The 27477-nt window shown below is 36.6% G+C and overlaps 4 gene segments (V, D, J or C); all 4 read left to right on the plus strand.

The window, feature by feature from the left end:
- Nucleotides 1–499: 499 nt before the first annotated feature.
- LOC117598867 (Ig heavy chain V region 914-like) lies at nucleotides 500–1019 on the plus strand. The segment is given in 2 exon segments: nucleotides 500–542; nucleotides 626–1019. Coding segments are annotated over 2 exon segments (369 nt in total).
- A 10984-nt stretch (nucleotides 1020–12003) lies between these two features.
- LOC117598909 (Ig heavy chain V region 3-6-like) lies at nucleotides 12004–12679 on the plus strand. The segment is given in 2 exon segments: nucleotides 12004–12062; nucleotides 12161–12679. Coding segments are annotated over 2 exon segments (354 nt in total).
- A 3852-nt stretch (nucleotides 12680–16531) lies between these two features.
- Nucleotides 16532–17025, plus strand: LOC117598885 (immunoglobulin heavy variable 4-30-4-like). The segment is given in 2 exon segments: nucleotides 16532–16613; nucleotides 16709–17025. Coding segments are annotated over 2 exon segments (399 nt in total).
- A 1637-nt stretch (nucleotides 17026–18662) lies between these two features.
- On the plus strand, nucleotides 18663–19800 carry LOC117598788 (Ig heavy chain V region MC101-like). The segment is given in 2 exon segments: nucleotides 18663–19393; nucleotides 19491–19800. Coding segments are annotated over 2 exon segments (300 nt in total).
- Nucleotides 19801–27477: the final 7677 nt, after the last annotated feature.

Here is a 27477-nt window from a genome sequence, read left to right on the forward strand (position 1 = left end):
ATTTTAACACCCTTTATTCTATATCTATAAAATAAAGCATAAAGATTTTACATTTACACCATAAACATTACAAAAACATAAACAGGAAATTTGTACACATGAGAATAATCTCTGACTTCATGTAATTCGCTGGAGTGTAGCCGATACAGAGCTGATAATGACATAAAGGATTGTTTTTCTAATTATTATTATTTTTATGTATTATGGTAAAGATTCAGTGTAATTTTGACTATAAATATAATAATAAGAAATAATTACATTATTTATTTGTGTAAATATAAAAACAAATTAAATAATTTAACACAAAACATTCATATTATTAGTTATAATGATGTTAAATAGAGACAAAATGAGATGAGACTGTGATTAACAGCTGCAGAGCTGCACTCAACACAGCTTCTCTGTAATATTTATGCAAATCTCCATCTCCTCTTGTAATATTAGCACCGTGCTTATCTAGAGAGGAAGCGCTTCTCATTAGTCCTCCTTCAACACAAACATGTTTGCTTCAGCTTCACTGCTGCTGCTGGCTCTCGCCCCCTGTGAGTGTTTGGAATTAAGCTTTATTAGTTCATCTGATCCTTTCAGTTCAACATGTCAACCTTTTCTTTTTCTCTTTTCACAGATGTGTTCTGTGCTACTGAGCTCATCCAGCCAGACTCAGTGCTTATAAAGCCAGGAGAGACTTTAACCATCACCTGTAGAGTGTCTGGAGCTTCTATCACTGATAGCAGCAGCCACTATGGAACAGGTTGGATCCGACAACCTGCAGGAAAAGCTCTGGAGTGGACTGCATACATCAAGCATGATGGGGCTACATTTTACAGTGACAAACTGAAAAACAAGTTCAGCATCTCCAGAGACACTGCTACTAACACAATAACAATTCGAGGACAGAATCTGCAGACTGAAGACACAGCTGTGTATTACTGCGCAAGAGACTCACAGTGACACAGAATAGTGGATTCCCCTTACAAAAACTTTGAGACATGTTAGAGACATCCTCTCAATGCCACTAATAAACCATCTCACTCACACTTTTACTTTCTCCTATTGGAATGAAGTTGTAATAGTTTGTGTTGTAATTTAATAATAGTTATTTTTATAACCAGTCATTTTTAAATAAAAAATATATATTTTTCAAAGATTGTTCATTTTGAACCATTATTAATCCCTCCGTTTTACAGAATATTTAAGCAGCAGTAGGAATAAATGTTTAATCAGTGGATTCAGGAATAATACAGCATGTTTCCAGCAGTGTGTTGTGTTTAACACACAGTCTGTTCTCATAGATTGAGGTGCAATATTTAAAACAGCTGAAGGAGGCAGCAGAGCTCAACAAATAAAGTGCAAAAAAAGTGACTCCACAAACTGCATTCTCATGAGACTCATTCAGTATCACTCATTATCAGACACACATCTGGATTTTGTCTTTTTTTCTTTCATTATTTGCATGATTTATGATTTTTTTGTATTTCTCCTTACCTAGATTTACTCCCAATATGTAACAGTTTAAAAAGCAAAATTAATGAAAAATTTATAAGAACAAAAAGAACTGAAAAAATACACATCCTACCCTCTTTTATCTCCGTCATCAGCAGGATGATCTTAAACCTCTGCTGGATTTGAGTGTTTCACAGTAACACAGTAGATGAACATGTTGTTGTGTTGAAGGTTTAGTTGCTGTTCCCCTCTGTTACATCATCATGACACGTTTATTCCATCATAATGTCACAGACCAAAACTCTCTTCCATTTTAATGAGATTTTTAGCAGCAATGTTTAAATAAGGTTTTAAAATTTATTAAATCAATTCTCATTATATCTAATGAATGTAGAATGAATGCTTTTTCAACAGGGATTTAGCTCTCTAGAAGTTTCTCTGTAATCTTGAGATGAGGACATGAGACTGATACTATTGTGAGAACATATTCTGGTGTCTACTTTTGATAAACGCTGACTAACAAGTAAGACATATCTGTTAACTGGTTCCACTTTAACTTCTCACTAGAAACAGCTTCAGGGCCCTCAGTTTGATCCTGAGATTGGGTTACTGTCTGTGTGGAGTTTCATCTACTCCCTGTGTTAGTGTTGGTTTCCTCTGGGCTCTCCGTGTTCCTCCCACTGTCTAAACACATACTGGTAGATAAATTGGATATAATGTGAATGTGTGTGTGAATGTGTGTGTGCATGTGTGTGCATGGTCCTTTGATAGAACGGTGTCCCATCCAGGTTGTATTCCCGCATCGCTCCCAGTATTTCCTAGAATAGTCTCCAGATCCAAAAACTCTTCTCTTCCAGATTCTTATGGACAGTCCCTGACCTCCTCTGCGTCTGTGGTGAAGAGATCTGGAGAGTCAGTCACTCTGTCCTGTACTGTCTCCGGATTCTCACTGAGCAGCAACTGGATGAGCTGGATCCGTGAGAAACCAGGAAAAGCGCATTGACACTGGCACTGGTACTGCATTCTCTCAGTCTCTGCAGGGCCAGTTCTCCATCACTAAAGACACCAATAAAAACATGCTGTACCTAGAAGTGAAGAGTCTGAAAGCTGAAGACACGGCTGTTTATTACTGTGCACGACACTCACACTGACACAACAGACTCCAGAGCTGTACAAAAACTTCCACAAGCACGTCCTCATGAGCTGTAAATATTCCCTCAGCAGGAAGCTGAACCCCAGACACAATTATTATAAACAACATCCATTCATTTTAGTGCTCAGTTTTATTTCTCCTTTTGTCTTACTCCATTAACAGTCAAAATTCCTCTGTAAAATTCATGAGCTGGCCTTTTCTTCTTCTGATATCCTCTGTGTCCTGTGAGTAAACACGTCTATCCACACCTTACTCACCTTTTATACGCTCCATATTTCAGTCTGTATGTTTTACCGCTCTCCTCTTCTCAGATGTTCATGGCATCAGTCTGACCTCGTCTCCTGCTGAGGTTAAACCTCACAAAAGTGTGATGCTTATTTTGAGTTGAAACTTAAAAGGTACAATTTATGGAAGTCCATCACATCCAATATACATAAATAAATATTAAATGATTATAGACAAGATGAAAGCATCATAAATAATAGATGGATAGAAAAATCTGCTCTAACATTTCACTAGTAGTGCAAATTATTTTCCATTTTTTACAGACAGTCAAATTTACCTACCAGTTTGACTTGCACTGTATATGTTTATATTTTGTATATTTATATATCTGCACTCACATTAGAACTGCATGAACATTATGCTTTGCATTACGCTTTATGTCCTCTGAGAGGCGCTCTTTCTCTACTTACACACCATCTACCCAACATGTTGAGGTTAAAAGGACTGAGAGAGGACTGATGTCCTCCTGGGATTTCCATCAAAGTCATAAAATCTATTTACACCATTGTTTAAAAACTAATGCATTACAGATCTATTATATCAGTGTCTCATTAAACCAGGCTGCATAATCCACACTGTTTGATGAATTAGTAAGTAAATAGTAGTAGTTCTTATATTTTGTGAATGTGTACATGTTTTTAATTTGCAGGAAATGTAGTATGTCTTTAGTTTTGTTGCACCTTGTTGTGAAATCCTAAACACTGTCATGCAAATCAAACCCCCTATAAAATATTAGAGGTTTTCTCAGTTTATATGTTTATATTGTGGGAAATAGAACCAACTGAGTGTATTAGACAATGTTGCAATCAAGTTCAAACAAAAATACACATGGAAGTGGGCAAGAGAGGAATTAAATAACACCTTTAATACACACACCTCTAGTATGAATGCTAACTGTCCCTAATCCTAATTTTGGCCTTTATAAAACATGTTAGATAATACCAATATCCTCACCACAGATACATTATCCATCTAAATTTACTATCTAATCCTTGTTGCCAATTTCTCTATATGTACAGTTCCATCTGTTATTGATATATGAATTACAGAAGTTGGTAAAGAGGTTTCTATCTTAGAAGAGCAGATCTGTTCTATTACAAAGCCACATAATCTCCATAAGATGAATCTCCTCCACATGATTTAAATACATTTTGAATACGTTCTCCTCCCATCATCAGCAGATAAGCAAATACAAGCGTCAGGGCTGGATATCACTCTATTTACGTGATGTGATGGTCTCTGTTAAACTTTGGAGAACAGAGAAGACCCCAGTACAAACAACACACACCATGTTCTCTACATCTCTACTGCTCCTGCTGGCAGCTGCTTCCTGTGAGTGCTTTATCACATTCATTCATTTACTACAATAACAATAAATGTGCAGCAGATATTGTGTGAGATATCACCATGTGTTTTCCTCCACAGATGTGCATGGTTATGAACTGACTCAGCCTGCTTCCATGACAGTCCAGCCAGGCCAGAGTCTCTCCATCCCCTGCAAGGTCTCATATTCAGTGACGAGTTATAGTACAGGTTGGATCCGACAACCTGCAGGAAAAGCTCTGGAGTGGATTGGACTCATCAGTTACAGTGGGAGTACATATTACAGTGACAAACTGAAAAACAAGTTCAGCATCTCCAGAGACACTGCTACTAACACAATAACAATTCGAGGACAGAATCTGCAGACTGAAGACACAGCTGTGTATTACTGCGCAGGAGACTCACAGTGACACAGAATAGTGGATTCCCCTTACAAAAACTATGAGACATGTTAGAGACATCCTCTCAATGCCACTAATAAATCATCTCACTCAACCTTTTACTTTTTTTTTCAAAGAATAAAGTCTTAATAGCTTGTGTCATTTTAGAACACAAATTGTCATTTTTAAATAATAATAAAAAAAATCATCAAAGTGTTCCTTTTGAAGCATTATTAATCCCTTCATTTTACTGAATATTTAATAAACAATTGAAATAAGGAATAAATGTTTAATCAGTGGATTCAGGAATAATACAGCATGTTTCCAGCAGTGTGTTGTGTTTAACACACAGTCTGTTCTCATAGTTTGAGGTGCAATATTTAAAACAGCTGAAGGAGGCAGCAGAGCTCAACAAATACAGTGCAAAAAAAAAGTGACTCCACAAACTGCATTCTCATGAGACTCATTCAGTATAAATCATTATCAGACACATATATGGATTTTTTTTTTTTTACGATTTTATTATTTGCATGATTTATGATTTTTGCGTACAGCCGATTTATAACATTTTAAAAAGCAAAATGAATAAAATATTATAATGAACAAAAAGAACAGAAAAATATACATCATACCCTTCTTTACCTAGAATTATCTTCAGGTTGGTATCAGTAACTCCATGTCATAGTAGCACCAAAGGGCACAGAACTACATTACCCATCAGCACTCTTAGCACCTCTATTTAAGTTCTAGTTTTTCAGCATCTCACAGTCAAGCTTTTTGTTAGCTGGTGTTTGTGGTGTGTTTGTGCCTATCTATCGTATCCATAGCTCATGTAAATGGTTCTTGTTTTCACAATTTAATTTGTTTTATTTGTACTTTACACAATAAATTATTTGTAATTGCATCCGCCACCTCTGCAACTCCTGACTCCTCACTACATCACACCACCTGGTCCTTGATTATTTTCCTAACAGGTGTTCACTGTGTTGAGCTGATCCAGATCAGATAAGTATTAACCCCTGGTCATTGTGAGAAACATTGTGAGAGCTCTGAAGGTATCACAATCCAGCATTCGAAGAAGACGTCAAGTGCAGAAATATAGGACCCGTACCACAAGATGCAAATCGCTCATGAGCAGTAAGAATCAGAAGGCCAAGTTAGAATTCACAAAGAAATATAAAGAGGAGCCAGAAACATTCTGGAACCAAGATTAAACTCTACCAAAGTGATGGAAAGGCCAAAGTAGGGAGAAAGAATGGATCTGCTCATAATCCAAAACATACAAGCTCATCAGTCAGGCATGGTGGAGGTAGTGTTGTGGCTTGGGCTTGCATGGTTTGGGCTTGCTTCTGGAACAGGCTCAATAATCTTTATTGATGATGTAACTCATGATGATTGCAGCAGAATGAATTCAGAAGTTTACAGAAACAATCTGCCTTCCAATTTACAGAGAAATGCATCCAATCTAATTGGGAGGAACTTCACCATGCAGCAAGACAATGTCCCAAAACACGCTGCCAAAACAATAACTTCTTCCACTTTTTTCCCCTGATGGCTTTAGACTGGCCAAGTCAATCACCAGACTTTAACCCAAATGAGCATGCATTCCACCTCCTGAAGAGAAGACTGAACGGAGAAGCCAACCGAAACAAACAACAACTGAAAGAGGCTGTGGTGAATGCCTGGAAAAGCATCACAAAAGAAGAATGCAACAATTTGGTGATGTCAGTGGGTCGCCGGCTTGATGCAGTGATTGCAAGCAAGGGATATTGATCCAAACATTAAGTGTCATTTACTGTAATTTACTTTAAGACTTATCTGTTCCATTACTTTTGCTCACCTAAAAATTGGGTAGTCTGACACCAAAGGAGTCATGTATTAAGTTCTTTAACACATCTAGATGTAAATCTCAGGAAATGAAGGCTGAAATTCTGATCTATAGTATCATATTCATCTTCTGATCTCAAACCGAAATGTCTTCAATGTATAGCGAAAACAATAGAATTGGCCTTGCTGTACCAATACTTTTGGAGGTGACTGTATGTAGACTGTCTGCCATATAAGTCCCTGTGTATGAGTGGTTGCTATAGAAACAATAATATTCAGCATTAATATTAATATTAATTAAAAGAATAGATAAAATATACATCATATCCTCCTTTATCCCTCTGTCATCAGCAGGATGATCTGAAACCTCTGCTGGATTTGAGTGTTTCACAGTAACACAGTAGATGATCATGTTGTGTTGAAGGTTTAGTTGCTGTTCCCCTCTGTTACATCATCAGGACTCACACATTTATTCCATCATGACGTCATGATGCAAATCCAGAGTGCTGTGTGTCCATGCAGTATTTATGTGCAGCTGAGCTGAGTGGAGCAGTCGAGTCTCATCAACACTCACCATGAAGATCCCACTCTCCTTATTCCTGAGCAAAAATTTCTGAGCAGAATTATTTAAATCAGTTTAATATAAATAACTTTATAAAGTTTAAGCTCATTTAAAAATGTTTAGCTTATTGAAAGACATTTAGTTATTATTAGTAGGTTTTTCCTGCACTAGAACAGAGGCAGGCCAAAATCTAGTATCTATCAATAGCTTGACAATGAATATATTAGGGCTGAGTAATGCATTATATCATGACATGTCATAATAAGAATGATGTGAGGCAAACAAATACACACACTTAAAGGCAGATAGACAGCTGCATTCATAATGTCTAATTTTTAAATGTTTCTAAAAGTCCATAACACTACTGGGTTCATGCCATGTTTCCTCTAGATACCAAACATGTTCAACAGAAAGCTGAAAACACTAAATTTATGCTCCTGACATCTGTCCTTTTGTGTAATTTGTGTTTTGATAGGACAGTGTGTGCTTAGACTATCTACTGTTAGATTCTCCTCAAGAGGCATTTTATGAAAAAAGGAGGCTAGAGTAAATAATCCTGAAAACTATTTTTGTGATGTCTGAATTATCATTTCTAACATCAAGAAATTAATGAAAGGTGAGAGAAAATGTAATGCAGTCATTTGTAAATCTCTAAATAAAAAGTGTATCTTATAGTGGATTTGGCTGATAATAATTATTAAATTCATATTAATTCACTACACTCTGTGAAAGCAATAAACAAACCAGTTGAACTGAAAACACTGATACTGATATAATAATAAGGGTTAAATATCTTCAGGATGGAGAGCTTTGCTCTTTGCGGTTTCTCTGTAACAGGCAGCATTTTATTTAAATCAACATTAGGATGGTAAGTGTAACTCTGCTTCATCCCACCATCATGTTATTGCTTATTTTCCTGAAAGAGATATTAAATAGCCACATATCCTCCATAAGATGAATCTCCTCCACATGATTTAAATATGTTTTAAATACATTCTCCTCCCATCATCAGCAGATAAGCAAATACAAGCGTCAGGGCTGGATATCACTCTATTTATGTGATGTGATGGTCTCTGTTAAACTTTGGAGAACAGAGAAGACCCCAGTACAAACAACACACACCATGTTCTCTACATCTCTACTGCTCCTGCTGGCAGCTGCTTCCTGTGAGTGCTTTATCACATTCATTCATTTACTACAATAACAATAAATGTGCAGCAGATATTGTGTGAGATATTACCATGTGTTTTCCTCCACAGATGTGCATGGTGTGGAACTGACTCAGCCTGCTTCCATGACAGTCCAGCCAGGCCAGAGTCTCTCCATCCCCTGCAAGGTTTCATATTCAGTTACAAGCTATAGTACACATTGGATCCGACAACCTGCAGGAAAAGCTCTGGAGTGGATTGGATACATCAGTAGCAGTGGGGGTACAGCTTACAGTGACAAACTGAAAAACAAGTTCAGCATCTCCAGAGACACTGCTACTAACACAATAACAATTCGAGGACAGAATCTGCAAACTGAAGACACAGCTGTGTATTACTGCGCAAGTTACTCACAGTGACACAGAATAGTGGATTCCCCTTACAAAAACTATGAGACATGTTAGAGACATCCTCTCAATGCCACTAATAAACCATCTTTTACTTTTTATCCAGTGGAATGAAGTTTTAATAGTTTCTGTCACTTTTAAACACACAAACAGTTGATTTTAAATAAAAAAATAATTTCTTTTAAAGAGTGTTCTTTTTGAACCATTATTAATCCCTTCATTTACGGACTATTTAATCAACATTTGGAATAAAAGGTTTAATAATATAATTCAGCTTCTTTGAATGATTTCAACAAGGATTTAGCTCATTAATAAAATACAATAATATCATTTAGCTTCTTGAACAGCATTTGCCTTTTATTATTAACACCATCGTGAAAGTCTTTCATTAACATACATTTTGTAGTATTTCCTACACTAGATCAGATATCTATTAAAAGCTTGCCAATTAAAGTATTAGTGTTGAGTAATGCATTGTATCATGAGGTCTCATCCATGGTATAATGAGAATCATGTAGCGTAAACTATTACACACACTTAAAGAAGAACAGACAGCTGCATTTCTATATTTTTTAAGTGTTTCAAATCCATAATGTCCACATTGATTCCTCCACTGTGTGTTTCCTCTAAATAACAAACATGATAAATAGAAAAGGTTATGGTCAAACCAACAAAACACTAAAGTGAGGTTTGTGTTGTCTTTCCTTTTGAGTAATTTATACTTTGATTAGACAATGTGTAATTAGTATAACTACTTTGGGGAAAAAGGAAGTTAGAGTAAATAATCAAGAAATCTATTCTCTGACATCAAGTAATTAATGAATAGCCAGAGAAAAATAATGCAGTCGTTTCTAGATCTCTAAATAAAAAGAGTGTATCTTATAATGGATTTGTCTGAGCCAGTTGTTAAATTCAGATTAATTCACTAGACTCTGTGAAAACAATAAAGAAAGCAGTTAAAGCCTCTGAAAACACTGATACTGATAGAACAATGTCACGCTCTTGTGCTTTGTGTCTCCCCAAATCTCACACACCTACAAGTCTGCACAATTTCTATTATGTGTTTATGTGAGACATCGAACACTGAGACTGTCTCTTATAGTCAAATTCCCACAGAGGACCAAAGTCCATGATTATTGAATACATACACTACATACACCAAGAGTGAGATGGAGATGGAGAGATGGAGAGCTTTGCTCTTTGCAGTTCATCGGAAACAATCTGCGTTTTTTTTTTTTTCTGTAACTCTGCTTCATCCCAGCATCCTGTCGTTGTTTATTTTCCTGTAACAGTACCCCCTGCTGTGTTTTATTCCTTACTTAATATGGTTAGACTCTAGTGTGTTTGCTTATTCACCTGAAAACACCTCACAGTCCTTAAGCTCACTCATTAACAATGTCTTATACTACTGATTTGTTAAAACATAAAATCCAACAGGACTAATAGATATATTTAAAAATAGACATGTACAATAGACAAAGTCATATTGTTATATGTTTAGAATTACAGATTAGACATGTTTGAGAGATGGGGAGGTTTACTCATATAGAGGACTCCATAAAATTTCCTCTAAGATAAGGAGTGTGTCTATGCAAATGTCCTTCCCTGTTATATATTTAAGCAATGAAGACCAAGAGCTTTTACTTCTTCTGCTTCAACACACACCATGATCTCTACATCCCTACTGCTGCTGCTGCTGGCAGCCGTACACTGTAAGTGTTTTTCCATTTGACATATAATCCAGTTTTGGTTACTTATAGCTTTTTGCTTTTACAACATTAAAAGAACTTTTCTTTAACAGGTGTTCACTGTGTTGAGCTGATCCAGACCGGATCCACAGTATTAACCCCTGGTCAGTCAATGACTCTGACCTGTAAAGTATCTGGATATTCAGTAACTGATAGCAACTACTGTACACACTGGATACGACAACCTGCAGGAAAAGCTCTAGAGAGGGTCGGAGAGAGATGTGGTAGCGGTAACACTTACTACAGTGAGAAACTGAAAAGCAGGTTTCAGGTTTCCAGAGACACGTCCAGCAGCACAGTAACATTAACAGGGCAGAAGATGCAGACTGAAGACACAGCTGTGTATTACTGCGCTCGTCGCTCACAGTGAGACAGATCAACAACATCCCTGTACAAAAACACCCAGTACAGAAATCTATTTACATCAGCAAAAGCAGCAAAAGCAGAAATACAATGTTTTATCATTTTGATGTGAATTGTGTCATGTTTCCCAATAAACAGTGGGCAAAGTCCTGATTGAACAGTGCTTATGTTTTAAAACTCATGATAAGCACTTGGTTTGCTTATTTTATTTTACGGCTTTAAATGCAAGCATATACACTATCAGTCCTGCACAAGTTCTAGCTCCCAACATGCTCCTTAATTAAATAAACTTCATTCTGACTGCAGCATATGGACATTTTGCCAGTCGGCATCTGATCATGAACTGAATCGATTAGGCTCATGTTCATTTCACTGTGATGCAGCTAAGAACCTGTGACATTCACTGTGTGAGGAAATCACACTTATAGCAAGGTTTTAGATATCTTCAGACAGACTGACTGTTTTTTACCACTGCGTTTGTTAAACTGGATCCTTATACCACGTGATTTTTGCAAATCCTATCCCAGATTACGAAGGAAATATAAACATTTCCAGCTGTCTTGAAATATATTTATGGTTTCTTAAACCTGAGGTGTAAAAGTGTGTTATAGACAGACAAACCTGATTTTCCCAAAACTGTTTTTTTTTCCCCAGAATTCTGCTTCACCTGCATCTGATGAGTTTTCCCAGACCACCACACACATACATTTTCATTTTCCATCACATCCAATGTAGCACATGATGAAATAATAAATGAGAAAAGTATAATCAAAATGGATGGAAAAAATGTTTTAAACATTCTGGGTTAACATTTGAGCAGTAGTGCAAATTATTTTCCATTTTTTACAAACAGTTGAATTTAGAAAGTTTACTCAACCTTTGGACTTGTAGTGTATACTGTATATTTAGCCTGCACGCACATTATTAATGTATGAACATTATGCTTTTCTTTAAGCTTTAAGGCCTGTGAGGGGCGCTCTTTCTCTATTCACACAACATCTACCCAACATGCTGAGGTTCAAAGCACTGAGAGAGTGTAATAAATATGAGAACATGTTCTCCTGGGATTTCCATCAAAGTCATAAGCTCTAACTACAACATTGTTATGAAGCTAAGACATTACAGATCTATTATATCAGCGTCTCATTAAACCAGGCTGCATAATCCACACTGTTTGATGAATTAGTAAGTAAATAGTGAGTAACTCGTATATTTTGTGAGTGTGTACATGGTTTTATATTTGCAGGAAATGCCTCATGCCTTTAAGCCTGCTGTGCCTTTATGAAAGCCTAAACACTGTCATGCAAATCAATCCCCTTATAAAATATTAGACGTGTTCTCAGGAGAAGGGAGGTTCTGGGTTCAGGTTCCACTCAAACCATGTTCTCTACATTTCTACTCCTGCTGTTAACAGCTGCATCTGGTAAGTATGTGGAGAATTTTGGAGACATACCGATAATTGTGTACATATTTCCTTTTTGAAAGAATGCAGCTGAATAACTGCTTGATTGTTGTTCACAGGAATTAAATGTATTGAACTGGTTCAGCCTGCAGTCATGGTGGTTAAGCCTGAAGAATCATTTTCAGTCCCCTGTAAGATCACTGGATACTCAGCCACAAGTTCCTGTACTAACTGGATACGACATGCATCAGGAAAGGAGTTGGAATGGATGGGCTGGTACTGCAGCTCCAGTGATACTGGCAGCAAAGATTCACTAAAGAACAAGATCCATTTCTCAGCCGAGGCCTCCAGCAACACTGTGATTTTACACGGGCAAAACTTTCAGACTGAGGACACAGCTGTGTATTACTGCGCTCGTGATCCACAGTGAAACAGATCAACAAAGACCCTGTACAAAAACACCCAGTACAGAAGACTGTAAGAGGCAGAAACAATGTTTTATCTCTGTTTTAACTTCTAAGTTTCTCAGAAGTGTGCGAAGACGACGTCAACTAGCTTACAGTCAGTTGATTTAATGAGATTGTAGTGTTCATTTTAAAACTACAATTAGAATTTAAATAGTTTTTTAAATCTACTAAATAAACCATGACATCTCTACTTCATATAACTGTCCTGTGGTCCACTGAATCATTGTTCCTTGTCCATTGGGATCGGCTTTTACATCATTGTAGGAAATGATAGATTGGTATATTGTTAAGCTTTTCACTTTTAAATCTTTTCAGTTTAGTAAAGTAAAGGTTTTGTCTTAATTTGTGTTGACAAATATAATTAACATTCTTTTTATTTGCTGTGAATATTGAGGAGGAGTTCTGAATGTGATTTTATTGGACTTCATAATGCTGAATTCTTCATGTGTCTCCTGTTATGTCTGTAATGTGTAAGGTCTCAGTTTGGTCACTGTCACTGTTTTATGCATAAGAAAATTGCTGCTTTTCTAAGCAGTTTAGTAGATTTTGAATTTGAATTCAAGCAGTTTTTGACCCCTGTCATATTTAGCTCTGTTTTGCTCACTATATTTTTGGTGGTGTGATTTAGCACGAAACAAAACGGAGTCACTGTTTCCTCCCTGAAGTTGATCATTTTGACATTACAGTATACCCTGAAATGTTTTATTCCTCTAATACCATAGTCCTTTTTCAACAATAGTATTTTCTTAGTAATAAAAAAAAATGAAATGGCATTATTTCACAACAATCCTGTTATATGCACAAACAATAGATCCACACTACATGTAATTAAAATCATGTTCCACCTAATTTTGTGTCAGTGTCAGTATTGGATTAATTATCTACAAATATTAGTGTAGGTATGATTTTTATGCAAACCATTTCTTAGCAGATTAGGAAAAGATTAATTTATTTACTTCATTTCATATTACATCACACCCACAAGTCTTTTATTCCTTGCATAACATGACTATTAACATGCCCTATTTATCATTTGTACTTACACACAGTTCATTTGTTGGTTAATCAGCAGAAGAAAAACTCCAGTCATTGGTTATGTTACTGGTAGCAGCTGAATGTAAAACACCATGTTAGGTGAATTATAGCATGAACATTATGTGAAGGCATGTTTACAACTCCAAAGAGAATGTTCCAAATATAATATCTTGTTTGCTGGGTTTATAATGTTCTTAAAAGAGACTTTTGTCAAGGAAAAGTGAATTAATTTCCAATTATAAAGCCAAATATCCTCCATAAGATGAATCTCCTCCTCATGATTTAAATACATTTTAAATACATTCTCCTCCCATCATCAGCAGATAAGCAAATCCAAGCGTCAGGGCTGGATATCACTCTATTTATGTGATGTGATGGTCTCTGTTAAACTTTGGAGATCAGAGAAGACCCCAGTACAAACAACACACACCATGTTCTCTACATCTCTACTGCTCCTGCTGGCAGCTGCTTCCTGTGAGTGCTTTATCACATTCATTCATTTACTACAATAACAATAAATGTGCAGCAGATATTGTGTGAGATATCACCATGTGTTTTCCTCCACAGATGTGCATGGTTATGAACTGACTCAGCCTGCTTCCATGACAGTCCAGCCAGGCCAGAGTCTCTCCATCCCCTGCAAGGTTTCATATTCAGTTACGAGTGATGGTACATCTTGGATCCGACAACCTGCAGGAAAAGCTCTGGAGTGGATTGGACACATCAATAGCTATGGGAGTACATATTACAGTGACAAACTGAAAAACAAGTTCAGCATCTCCAGAGACACTGCTACTAACACAATAACAATTCGAGGACAGAATCTGCAGACTGAAGACACAGCTGTGTATTACTGCGCAAAAGGCTCACAGTGACGCAGAATAGTGGATTCCCCTTACAAAAACTTTGAGACATGTTAGAGACATCCTCTCAATGCCACTAATAAACCATCTCACTCACACTTTTACTTTCTTTCCTTGGAATGAAGTTTTAATAGTTTGTGTTGTAATTTAATAATAATTATTTTTAAATGCAGTCATTTGTAAATAATATATTTATATTTTCAAAGATTGTTCATCTTGAACCATTATTAAGCCCTCCGTTTTACAGAATATTTAACCAGCAGTAGGAATAAATGTTTAATCAGTGGATTCAGGAATAATACAGCATGTTTCCAGCAGTGTGTTGTGTTTAACACACAGTCTGTTCTCATAGTTTGAGGTGCAATATTTAAAACAGCTGAAGGAGGCAGCAGAGCTCAACAAATAAAGTGCAAAAAAAAGTGACTCCACAAACTGCATTCTCATGAGACTCATTCAGTATCACTCATTATCAGACACACATCTGGATTTTGTCTTTTTTTCTTTCACTATTTGCATGATTTATGATTTTTGTGTGTTTCTTCTTACCTAGATTTGCTCCCAATATGTAACAGTTTAAAAAGCAAAATTAATGAAAAATGAAAAAGAACAAAAAGAACTGAAAAAATATGAATCCTACCCTCTTTTATCTCCGTCATCAGCAGGATGATCTTAAACCTCTGCTGGATTTGAGTGTTTCACAGTAACACAGTAGATGAACATGTTGTTGTGTTGAAGGTTTAGTTGCTGTTCCCCTCTGTTACATCATCATGACACGTTTATTCCATCATGACGTCACAGACCAAAACTCTCTTCCATTTTAATGAGAGATTTTTAGCAGCATTGTTTAAATAATGTTTTAAAATGTATTAATTCAATTCTCATTATATCTAATGAATGTAGAATGAATGCTTTTCAACAGGGATTTAGCTCTTTAAAAAGTTTAATCCAGTTTTCAAGACTGTTGAAGGCTTTCAGTCAGTGATTATTGAACACATACACCATCAATACTATTGAAAATTAATCATTGCCTTATTGCTTTGGAGCGTCACTCTGATGGATGGATGTCTTTGTAGGACACTACATTAATGCTGAGTTAGCACATACTGAGTTTCACTAGAACAAGGTCAGTGTTTAACTCTCTCCTGTACGGTCTCCTGGGTTTCACTTCCTGACTGGATAGAAGTGGAAAAGTGGAGAAGACTGGAAGAATTTGTTGCACTGGAGGAACAGGAGGTGTAGAGAACTTTTAACTTTGATAGTGTTATAATAAATACTTTATTCTTTAACATGAAACTACTGTTTTTCATCATCATAAGCTGAATTCATGTAACCATATATTTGTCTTCTAATTTCAGGTGTGTGTTTTCTTCTAGAAGTTTCTCTGTAATCTTGAGATGAGGACATGAGACTGATACTATTGCGAGAACATATTCTGGTGTCTACTTTTGATAAACGCTGACTAACAAGTAAGACATATCTGTTAACTGGTTCCACTTTAACTTCTCACTAGAAACAGTATAAAGAGCTGTTAGACAAAGACTGTTCTGAAGACGCTGTGGAAGTGTCTGTTCTTTCTTTCAGTCATTGATAATAAAGTAAGGTTGCTCATATGGTCTCATCACTTCATTTGATATCAGTATGGAGGAGAACCCACAGCACAGGTTGGACAAATTAAAACAGTATAAGGACAGAAACTGAAGACGTAGTTGTGTATTATGGAACTACATCCTTCTGTCGTCAGGTTTTTCAGTAACATGACGTTGTAATGTAAGGTTCCAAATTAAACATAAAAATTAATGAATAAGAATAGAATTTCCTGTTGTTGATGAATAGAAATAGCTGGCAAATTGCTGTGTGTGTTTTCTTAATATAAATTCACCTGAAAACACTTTATATTACATAAACTCACTTATTAACAACTGCCTTAAGCTTCTTACTTAGTAAAATATAAATGCAAACATGACTGATAGATATGTCTAAAAATAGATAGGACACAATGTTCCAAACTGTGAACATATTTGTTAGAGAGATGGAGAGATTTTCTCATATAGAATAATCCATAACATTTCCCCTAAGATAAGGAGTGTGTCTATGCAAATGTCCTTCCCTGTTATATATTTAAGTAATGAAGACCAAGAGCTTTTACTTCTTCTGCTTCAACACACACCATGATCTCTACATCCCTACTGCTGCTGCTGCTGGCAGCCGTACACTGTAAGTGTTTTTCCATTTGACATATAATCCAGTTTTGTTACTTATAGCTTTTTGCTTTTACAACATTAAAATAATTTTTCTTTAACAGGTGTTCACTGTGTTGAGCTGATCCAGACTGGATCCACAGTATTAACCCCTGGTCAGTCAATGACTCTGACCTGTAAAGTGTCTGGATATTCAGTAACTGATAGCAGCTACTGTACAAGCTGGATACGACAACCTGCAGGAAAAGCTCTGGAGTGGATCGGAAATATATGTTATGATGGTAACACTTACTACAATGAGAAACTGAAAAGCAGGTTTCAGGTTTCCAGAGACACGTCCAGCAGCACAGTAACATTAACAGGGCAGAAGATGCAGACTGAAGACACAGCTGTGTATTACTGCGCTCGTGATCCACGGTGAGACAGATCAACAACATCCCTGTACAAAAACACCTCATACAGTGCAAATTATAACAGAATGTCCACAAGACACAACACTTATCTATCCAAGTCTAATTAAAAAAATAAATAATCTCACAAATGACAAAAAAGAGATTCAAGTTAGTTATTTTTATGCAATAGTTTGTAGTGTGGATTTTAAACCATAATGCTACATCTCTAACATTATACACATTATTGTATGCAGCACATTATACACACCATTATAATCACATCACTAGCAAGAACTTGTTATACTGCAATATCTTTAGCTAACAATAATTATGTCAACAATTAGAGTTTGTGTGATCATTTGTGACAAAGTGTTGGAGCATTCTGTCATACTTTTAAGAGAAGTAGAATATTTACATTATCATGATCCTAATATCCTCAAGCATAGACAATAATAGACAATATCATGCTAAATGTGGTATTTAATCTTTGTCAATTTTATTTTATTGAAAATTATAGTATTTCATAAAGAGGCTTCCGTTTGATTAAAAAGCCACATATCCTTCTTAAGATGAATCTCCTCCTCATGATTTAAATATGTTTTAAATACATTCTCCTCCCATCATCAGCAGATAAGCAAATCCAAGCGTCAGGGCTGGATATCACTCTATTTATGTGATGTGATGGTCTCTGTTAAACTTTGGAGAACAGAGAAGACCCCAGTACAAACAACACACACCATGTTCTCTACATCTCTACTGCTCCTGCTGGCAGCTGCTTCCTGTGAGTGCTTTATCACATTCATTCATTTACTACAATAACAATAAATGTGCAGCAGATATTGTGTGAGATATCACCATGTGTTTTCCTCCACAGATGTGCATGGTGAGGAACTGACTCAGCCTGCTTCCATGACAGTCCAGCCAGGCCAGAGTCTCTCCATCCCCTGCAAGGTCTCATATTCAGTTACGAGTGATCATACAGGTTGGATCCGACAACCTGCAGGAAAAGCTCTGGAGTGGATTGGATACATCAGTTACAGTGGGAGTACATATTACAGTGACAAACTGAAAAACAAGTTCAGCATCTCCAGAGACACTGCTACTAACACAATAACAATTCGAGGACAGAATCTGCAAACTGAAGACACAGCTGTGTATTACTGCGCAAGAGAGTCACAGTGACACAGAATAGTGGATTCCCCTTACAAAAACTTTGAGACATGTTAGAGACATCCTCTCAATGCCACTAATAAACCATCTCACTCACACTTTTACTTTCTTTTTTAGAATAAAGTTTTAAGAGCTTGTGTCATTTCTAACACACAAACTGTAGTTTCAATCTAATAATTGAATAAAAATGTTCTTCCAAGAGAAGTTATTTTTAATCTTTATTAATTCCTTCATTTTACAGAATATTTAATGAACAGTAAAAATAAATGTGTAAGCAGTGGATTCAAGAATAATACAACATGCTTCCAACAATTTATTATGTTTAACACACTGTCTGTTGTCACATGCTGAGGTCCAATAACTCCAAAACACAGTAGGAGGCAGCAGAGCTCAACAAATCAATAAAAAAAAATCCCATGAAGGTAGAAACTCCAGTACTCTCAGCATGGTGTGTGAATTGTGGCTCTGACAGTTCCTCAATCAACAAACTAATAGGCATCCCAGTCCCAATACACACCTCTAGTCTCAGCCAGATTTCCTGCAAGATTCCTAAAAACAAACCTCCTATTTGTATTAGTATCTGTTCAGAACATATTATCTGTTCATTCCAAATAATGTATTCATATCCCTACATCCCTACTCCTCACACAAAACTTCACCATATCAACAATGCTACACATGTTTTTTTAATCAATTTAAGTGGAGTTTTCATTATATAAGTCTCTGTGTAAATTGTACGATAAGATATTAAAACGAGCGTCTCTCTGTAAACCTTGCAGCTGGAACAGCTGTCAGAGCCGCTGTTATAGAAATGTAACTAACACCTTCTGACCACAGCACCTACTATTTAAGTGAGAAAGGTGTATTTTAGATGATTGTTCAGCTATTTAGCATTTTCGCAGAATAAAAATGTTATGGTCTAATCAGTTGATCACAGAGATTCGTTAGTGTTGTGTTTATTTCAGACTAATTTTAAAAAGAATTGACTGGGCTTTCAAAGAGAAAGAATGTTAATGAATAAATTAGTAAACCTGAGTCTTCAAGATCATGCAGTAGTTGATCATGCATTTTATGCAAATCCTCCACTCGTGTCTCTTACATTAAGGAGGTGAGTGTGTGTGTGTGTGGTGAGGAGGAGGAGAGCAGCTGAGCAGTTTAATTCACTTCAGTTAATTAACCAAACAACGATGTTCTCATCAGTGCTGCTGCTGCTAACAGCTGCATTCTGTAAGTCTCCATGTTGGCTGAATGAGTTTAGATTTGATATCTGGTTGTGAAAATGATTTGAAGACATTTGATGATGTTCTATTGCTGTTATTCACAGGTGGTGTTGGCGGTGTGGAGCTCACTCAGTCAGCCTCTGTGCTCGTGAAACCTGGAGAGTCCTTCTCCATCTCTTGTAAGATCTCAGAGTCGAGTTATTGTATTCACTGGATACGACAACCTGCTGGGAAAGCACTGGAATGGCTCGGATATCTGTGTAGCGGTGGTAGCACTAATCTCAAAGACACAATGAAGAGCAAGATCAGTTTCAGCCAGGACACATCCAGCAGCACAGTTTATTTAAGAGGACAAAACTTTTAGACTGAGGACACGGCTGTGTATTACTGCGCCAGAGACACAGCACTACAAACTCACTGCAGCCCTGTAAAAAACATCCCTGTTCATGTTCATCTCTCTGCAGTACACTTGTCCCCAGGGACGAATGTTTCATCTTTGGCCTCAACATCAATCCATTCCAAAGCTTTTCTGCAGGTTGCTGAATCTGAGCTGTGTAAAGTGGATGTTGGTATCAGTGATAGAAGCTCCACACACTCAGCTCAGTACAAAACACACATCTGCAAGAACAGAAGCAAAGTGTAAATGTTTTTGCACCTGTAGAGGGCAGTAGCTCACTTCTACTGAGGTAAAAGTCATGAAACTTGCTTTTAAAGGAAGCATTTTCTGAAATGAGAAAAGACACAAGTATTATCTCTCAGAACTAGGAGCAGAAGCATCCTCTAAATAACAACAGCAGTAACACACCCAACATATCAATTCAGACAAGATGTAAATTATAACCTATATAGACATTGCCTAAAAACATCGAATCATATTTAAAGATTTACATTAAGCATTCCCATGTTAAATAAAACAGTGTTCAGTTGCTAATTGAAGTAAAGCATTATTTATTCATTATATAAAATATGTTCATTAATAATGAACAATCATCTCTAAAGTGAAGGAAATTCCTAAACTACAAGAACTTTGAAGGTTACTTGCATGTACACCAATTATTAAAAACAGCCACTAATCTGAACTGGCAAACTGTAAAATGTGACATCGCTCTCATCCTTGGCACATGCAAAATCAGCCCCTGGATGTTCATATTATAGACCTGACTCTATTGGGTAAAAGGATGTCTATGCAAATCCATCCTGTTATTATTTGCTCTGCATAAAAATCAGCTTGTTGCTCAGCTAAAGCTCATATCACCCACCTGAATTACAGAACTTCCAACCATCACAGAGTTTGATTATGGGGCTAAGTGTCATTCAGCAGTGCATTTTTATACTCATGTTAACACAAGGTATCCGAGACTTCTTTATATGTTTTCCACTGAGTGTATGATTTAACGCATTAATGATTATTTTGATTGTTTTATCTGGCAGGTTTTTGCAGTGCTGAGATCAGACTGGACCAGTCTCCTGCTGTGGTAAAGAGACCTGGAGAAACTGTGAAGATCTCTTGTAAAATCAGTGGATATTCAATGACAAGCAGCTACATACACTGGGTACGACAGAAACCAGGGAAAGCTCTGGAATGGATTGGTAGGATGAACGCTGGCTCAAATCAAGCAACATATGCAGAGTCTGTGAAAAACCAGCTCATCTTTACAGAAGACGTCCCAGCAAGCACACAGTACTTAGAGGCCAAGAGTCTGAGGACAGAGGACACTGCGGTTTATTACTGCGCCCGACAAGCCACAGTGACTGAAGCTGAGGAAGCAGCTGTACAAAAACCACACACACATTTAATCACACAGCATTTTACTGAACAAGTCATTACTGTTGTCATTTATGCAAAGGATGAATATATTCTGACTCTTTTACTATGGTTAATAAACTGCTCAATTACATCTTGTTTACACTTGTTTATATTACAAACCAGAGACTTTGAATGAATAAATTTGTATTATACATTGTAATGTTTTCTTGAATTTTAAGGATATAAAGTGTTACTGCAGCATTCAGAATCTCTAAAGGCCAGATGATATCATTTCTGATCACACATAATGTCTGTATCTGTATACTGTAAGTTTGGCTTTAACAGCTTTAATGAGCTTCATATTCCAGTTCTCTAAATGACTCTGATAAATCGCAGCTAAATCTCCCCATCTACAGAGATGACAGAGCACAGAAGTTGTGGATCTTGTTGCCTGGAAAGTACGTTTACTCAATGCAGAGTGCTACAATAATCTTACAGTCTTGGTTTGTGTTCTGGCATCCACAAGAGGACAAATGTCTGTGCTCTTATTATTAATAAATAACCAACACTACTGGAATAAGATGTGATATATACTGCTATGATCATATCCCAGACATGGACATTTAAAAATAAGGTTTAGTAATATCATTTATTTAAAAAGTAGTTAAGATTAAAACTCTAAACATTAATTTTAACAATAGTGTAGCCTCCTGAACTGTTAAAGGTAAAGGAAGAAGGATTATACATTTCCAGCCCTAAATAAAAAATATATAATTATTCAAAATCACCAGCCATAATTATTCATTCACTCACTCTTTCATTTATCTTTAGTAAACGCTTTACTCTGGTCAGGGTTGTGGTGAGTCTGGAGTGTATCCCAGTAACACTGGGCACGAGGCAGATATACACCCTGGATATATATGATGCCATATTCACTCTCATTAACACCCAGGGGTAATTTACATTAGCCAATTCACCATCAGCATGTTTTTGGGAGGTTGCAGGAAACCGGAGAACCTGGAGGAAACCCACACAGATACACAGAGAACATGCGAAACTCCACACAGATAATAACCTGAGCTCAGGATCGAATCAGGGACCCTGGAGCTGTGAGGCATCGATGCTACCCACTGCTGAGCAATTATCCAAATCAAACTGGTTACTTCAGCTGGTAAATCCAACCTGTTCTGCAGTTAATAACCAAATAATCACAACGACTCTGCAAACTCTGCAACCAAAACCTTAAAAAGTGCAGAAAACTACATAATTTGACATATGTATTTGTTCCAAACAAGTATTTAGTTTGTTTTGTTTTAACAAAAGTTATGAAACAAGTATACAATGTGAAAGTTTTACACATCCACATACACACGCTGAGCCTCTAGAGGGAAAGATAAACTCCAGACTGTATTATACATGCTTGAAAAAAAAGAAACAAAAAACACAAAATATGGAGAATATAACTCAATTTGAAACAACTTTTTAGTCTTTGAAGGGTCATGTTACATCCACAGCACACTTTTAATTCCAAAAATTATACACCACGACTTCATTTAATTTCACTCCCAGAATGAGCCAGTCATATTCTCAATGGACAGAAAAATATTTTATGTAACTATACTTTTGCATCACTAATATCAAATGACCTACATTTTTCCTCCCATATGCAACGCATTTTTCTTGAACTGATCATGTTTTACCTGAATATCAGAATGTTTCTTATAGTCTGTAACTCCTCTAGGGGCTGGACATGCAAATGACACTTTCCCTTTATAAGCACAGACTCCAGCTGCATTATTTCCACTCAGTTTAGACTTTTTTTCAGGAAGAGCCATGCAACCACAAATCATTTACTGTTTTATTTTGACATTATTGACCATAACCCGTGAGTAACAGCTTATTTATGCATGTAATACTGATATATATTGTGTGATTATGTAGGACTATGAAATGATTAAATGTATTTGACAGGTTGCGGATGTCAGACACTGACCGAGTCTGAGCCGGTGGTCATTAAACCTGGAGGATCTCATCAACTCACCTGTACCTACTCTGGGATTAGTGATAGCAGTGCAGATATATCCTGGATTAGACAGGCTGAAGGAAAAGGCCTTGAGTGGACCTCACACATTTCTGCTCCGAGTGGTGGTACTAAACAATACTCTCAGTCTGTTCAGGGAAGATTCACCATCTCCAGAGACAACAGCAAGAAGCAGGTGTATCTGCACATGAGCAGCCTGAAGACTGAAGACAGCTGTGTATTACTGTGCTCGGGGAACACGCTGACACAAACAGCTGCAGTGCTGTACAAAAACTTCACATTCACTTACAGCTTCATTTATTTTAAGTGAAGCTGAAATATTCACATGTTATTAATTTCATTCAGATAATAAAGAGGGTGTGTGCTGTTCAGATGGATTCTGGGATTTGTGACTTTATCAGTTACATCTGGTTCAGCCCAGACTGTAGATTCATGCAGCCTATCAGTAACAGTGTTGTCAGGTGATTCCACAGAGTGACACGCCCCCTAAACGTGATCTCCGTAACACGTCTTCAGTAGTGACTGAGAAGGTGGATGTGAACATCTAACCTAGAATCTCATCACCATGAAATCAGCAATTCCTCTCTGTATCAGTTAAAGCCTGTAGAGGGCAGTCTATACCAGAATGAAAATGATTTGACTGGGGCATTTTCTATTGCACAGTTTGATTATAATGTTAAATGTTGAGCCCAGTTTTAATGCCACCAATAAAAAGTTTTAGCTACACGCTGTTCTGAAATCACTGTACGTCATGATACAGAGCTGATAATGACATAAAGAATTGTTTTTCTAATTATTATTATTTTTATGCATTATGGCAAAGATTCAGTGTAATTTTGACTATAAATATAATAATAAGAAATAATTACATTATTTATTTATGTAAATATAAAAACAAATTAAATATATTAACACATAACATTCATATTATTAGTTATAATGATGTTAAATAGAGACAAAATGGGAAGAGACTGTGATGAACAGCTGCAGAGCTGCACTCAACACAGCTTCTCTGTAATATTTATGCAAATCTCCATCTCCTCTTGTAATATTAGCACCGTGCTTATCTAGAGAGGAAGCGCTTCTCATTAGTCCTCCTTCAACACAAACATGTTTGCTTCAGCTCCACTGCTGCTGCTGGCTCTCGCCCCCTGTGAGTGTTTGGATTTAAGCTTTATTAGTTCATCTGATCCTTTCAGTTCAACATGTCAACCTTTTCTTTTTCTCTTTTCACAGATGTGTTCTGGGCTACTGAGCTCATCCAGCCAGACTCAGTGCTTATAAAGCCAGGAGAGACTTTAACCATCACCTGTAGAGTGTCTGGAGCTTCTATCACTGATAGCAGCAGCCACCATGCAACAACTTGGATTCGACAACCTGCAGGAAAAGCTCTGGAATGGATCAACATCATTTATTATGATGGGAGTATTCATAAGAAAGATTCCCTTAAAGACAAGTTTGTCGTCTCTCGAGACACTTCCAGTAACACCGTGACCTTACGGGGACAGAACATGCAGACTGAAGACACAGCTGTGTATTACTGCGCTCGTGATGCACACTGACACAACAAGCTGCAGCGCTGCACAAAAACATCATCTTCATCACAATTCAGTTCTGTATTTAAATAATAAGCACATTTAACTGATTAACTAATCCCCACATTACAGACACTTCAACCCAAACATTTAGATCATTTAATCATTTAACAAAAACTAATGCAAACGTTTACTCAGTTCATAGTTATTATTAATAATATATTATTTATCTTATTTATCTTTTTAAATGAAATGCATCTGAATGTCCAGTTAACATTCCACTTGCTTCACATATTTGAAAGCAGTTTGTAACTTCATACTGTATAATTGAATTTGAATTATAGTCATAGTCACAGTCATAGTAATTGGCTTTTAAATTAATTGATATCTCTGATGCCAAAAAAATGTTGTTTCTTAATGACTAATTTCTGATGTTGATTTAATACACAACACATAAGAGAGAGGTATTAGAGGAATAAAACACTTCTGCACATGCTACTGTAGGAAAATAAATAACTTTAAGTGGGAATAATAACACCGCTTCAAGTGACACAGCATCCCACCACCCTGCCCTTGATTATTTTCCTATAACAGCATGCGCCCAAGTGTTTTATTCCTTACTGAATCTGTCACTGAGCTCCTCTGCTTCTGTGCTATTTGTGATAAAGGTCCAAGTGTTCATGTATTTTATCAGAAATATGCAACAGCAGTTTATTATGAATATAGGACCTAGTTACTGTAGTTTTATGGCTTGAGAGGGCAGTCTGTGTAAACTAAACCATCTCTAACTGCTCATTAATACACATTCAGCTTCTCTCTCCTCACAGACTGCAATGATTCACCATCATCTCACTCACATTAAACAACTGAAAGATAATCGCTCTTTGTTGCAAACATTATCATAGTATTATTGTGTTTTTCATTACACTTCTCTGCAAAGAATAATAAATAACTCTAAATACTTTAAATTATATCCTCATTCACGAAGCTTTAAGAACAGAAAAGTGGTTGGCATGAGCTCCTGACTGAAAGAGTCAGTGATGATTGTGACCTGCATTATTTCTGGAACTACATTCAGTTTCTATTCGATACAGTTTCTGAAATGTTTGTGTTGTTCAGTGATTATTCATCAGAAAACTTCATGTTCTTACACAGTGATGTACTAAAATAACATGATATCTAATGAGTAAAGAGCAGTTATGGACTTGACAGCATGAAACACAGCTGGAGTCTTACAGTGAGCTTTTTCTCTTCATGGCTATTCCTCTGGGAATCGTTTTATGTCTCTAGTGGGCGTGCCATGCAAACCAAATCCTGTGTTTGAACCATTTATGCTGATATACATTCAGCTAAACAACACACCAGCAGTTTGTGTTCATTTACAGCAACAGTGATCATTTTAATTCTTTGAGATGGGACTAGGCAGAGTTTTGAGTTACTTTACTCTAACAATGTTGATTCAATGTTAGTATTATTATTTATTTCTTATTTTAACAAAAAAAAACATCTTTCATTCACTCTTTTTTTTTCTTACTTAACAACTATCTTTGTGTGTTCTTGTATTTCAGATTCCTGCAGTCAGACACTGATCGAGTCTGATTCAGTCATCATCAAACCTGATCAGTCTCATAAACTGACCTGCACAGCATCTGGATTTAACTTTGGTAGCTACTGGATGGCTTGGATCAGACAGGCTCCTGGAAAAGGACTGGAATTTGTTGCAACTATCTATAGCAGTAGTAGCATATATTACTCCAGTGCAGTTAATGGCCGTTTTACCATCTCCAGAGACAACAGTAAGCTGCAGGTGTATCTGCACATGAACAGCGTGAGGACAGAAGACACAGCTGTGTATTACTGCGCCCGCGACCCACAGTGATACTTCTCCTTAGACATCAGTACAAAAACACATGCTTGCTATAGTCACATGACAAGCTCACATTTTCATAAGCAGTGTATTCATGGAGCTCAAAGAACCAAAATGTTTTGACTTTTACTGCATGTGGCTTATTGTGAACATTGTCTGGACATTTATGCTGGTATAAGATTACTTAGGTCAGAGTCAGTTCTGAATATATATATATATATGGTACAGAGGGTAATGTTGCCACCTCACAGCTTCAGGGCCCTCGGTTTGATCCTGGTCATACAAAAGCGCTCCACATTATAATTCTTACTTTTTTTACTTAGTATTTTAGTTCTATTTGAGTTTTTTTCAACAAGTTGCTTTAAAATCACTTCTTTTAGATCTGAGTATTTTGAAAACTGGACCTTTGTGCCTCTAGAGGGCAGTCTGTGCAAACTCAACCATCTCAGTCTGCTGCTATCTGCACTTTTAGGCCCCGTCTCTTTTCACAGGCTGCTATGACTGCATCCAGCACCATGACTCTCAGATTAAACTCCAGGAAGATAATTGCTTGTTGTTGCTTATATCATTACTTTTGCAGAGTCTTGTGAGACAAAATATAATTAAATAAATGCAATGCTATTCCTTTTTATCTTCATTCTACATTTATTCTTCATCAAATCAGAATGAGTCAGAGATGATGTGTGGTCTACATTATTTCTGTAACCATATTAATTAATCAAAAAACATTAATGTCCTTCTGTATAGTTCTGTGCTATAGAAGCAGATATGGTAATGGGGCAAAATAGCTCCTAAAGGCTTAATTGTAAAACACAGCTCGAGTCTTGCAATAAACATTTGCCCTTTAATGGCTATTTCTGTCATGTTTTTATATCTCTATTTCTAATGCAGATTAAGCGCC

This window comes from Pangasianodon hypophthalmus, chromosome 13, assembly GCF_027358585.1.
Source record: "Pangasianodon hypophthalmus isolate fPanHyp1 chromosome 13, fPanHyp1.pri, whole genome shotgun sequence".
Taxonomy (NCBI): Eukaryota; Metazoa; Chordata; class Actinopteri; order Siluriformes; family Pangasiidae; genus Pangasianodon; species Pangasianodon hypophthalmus.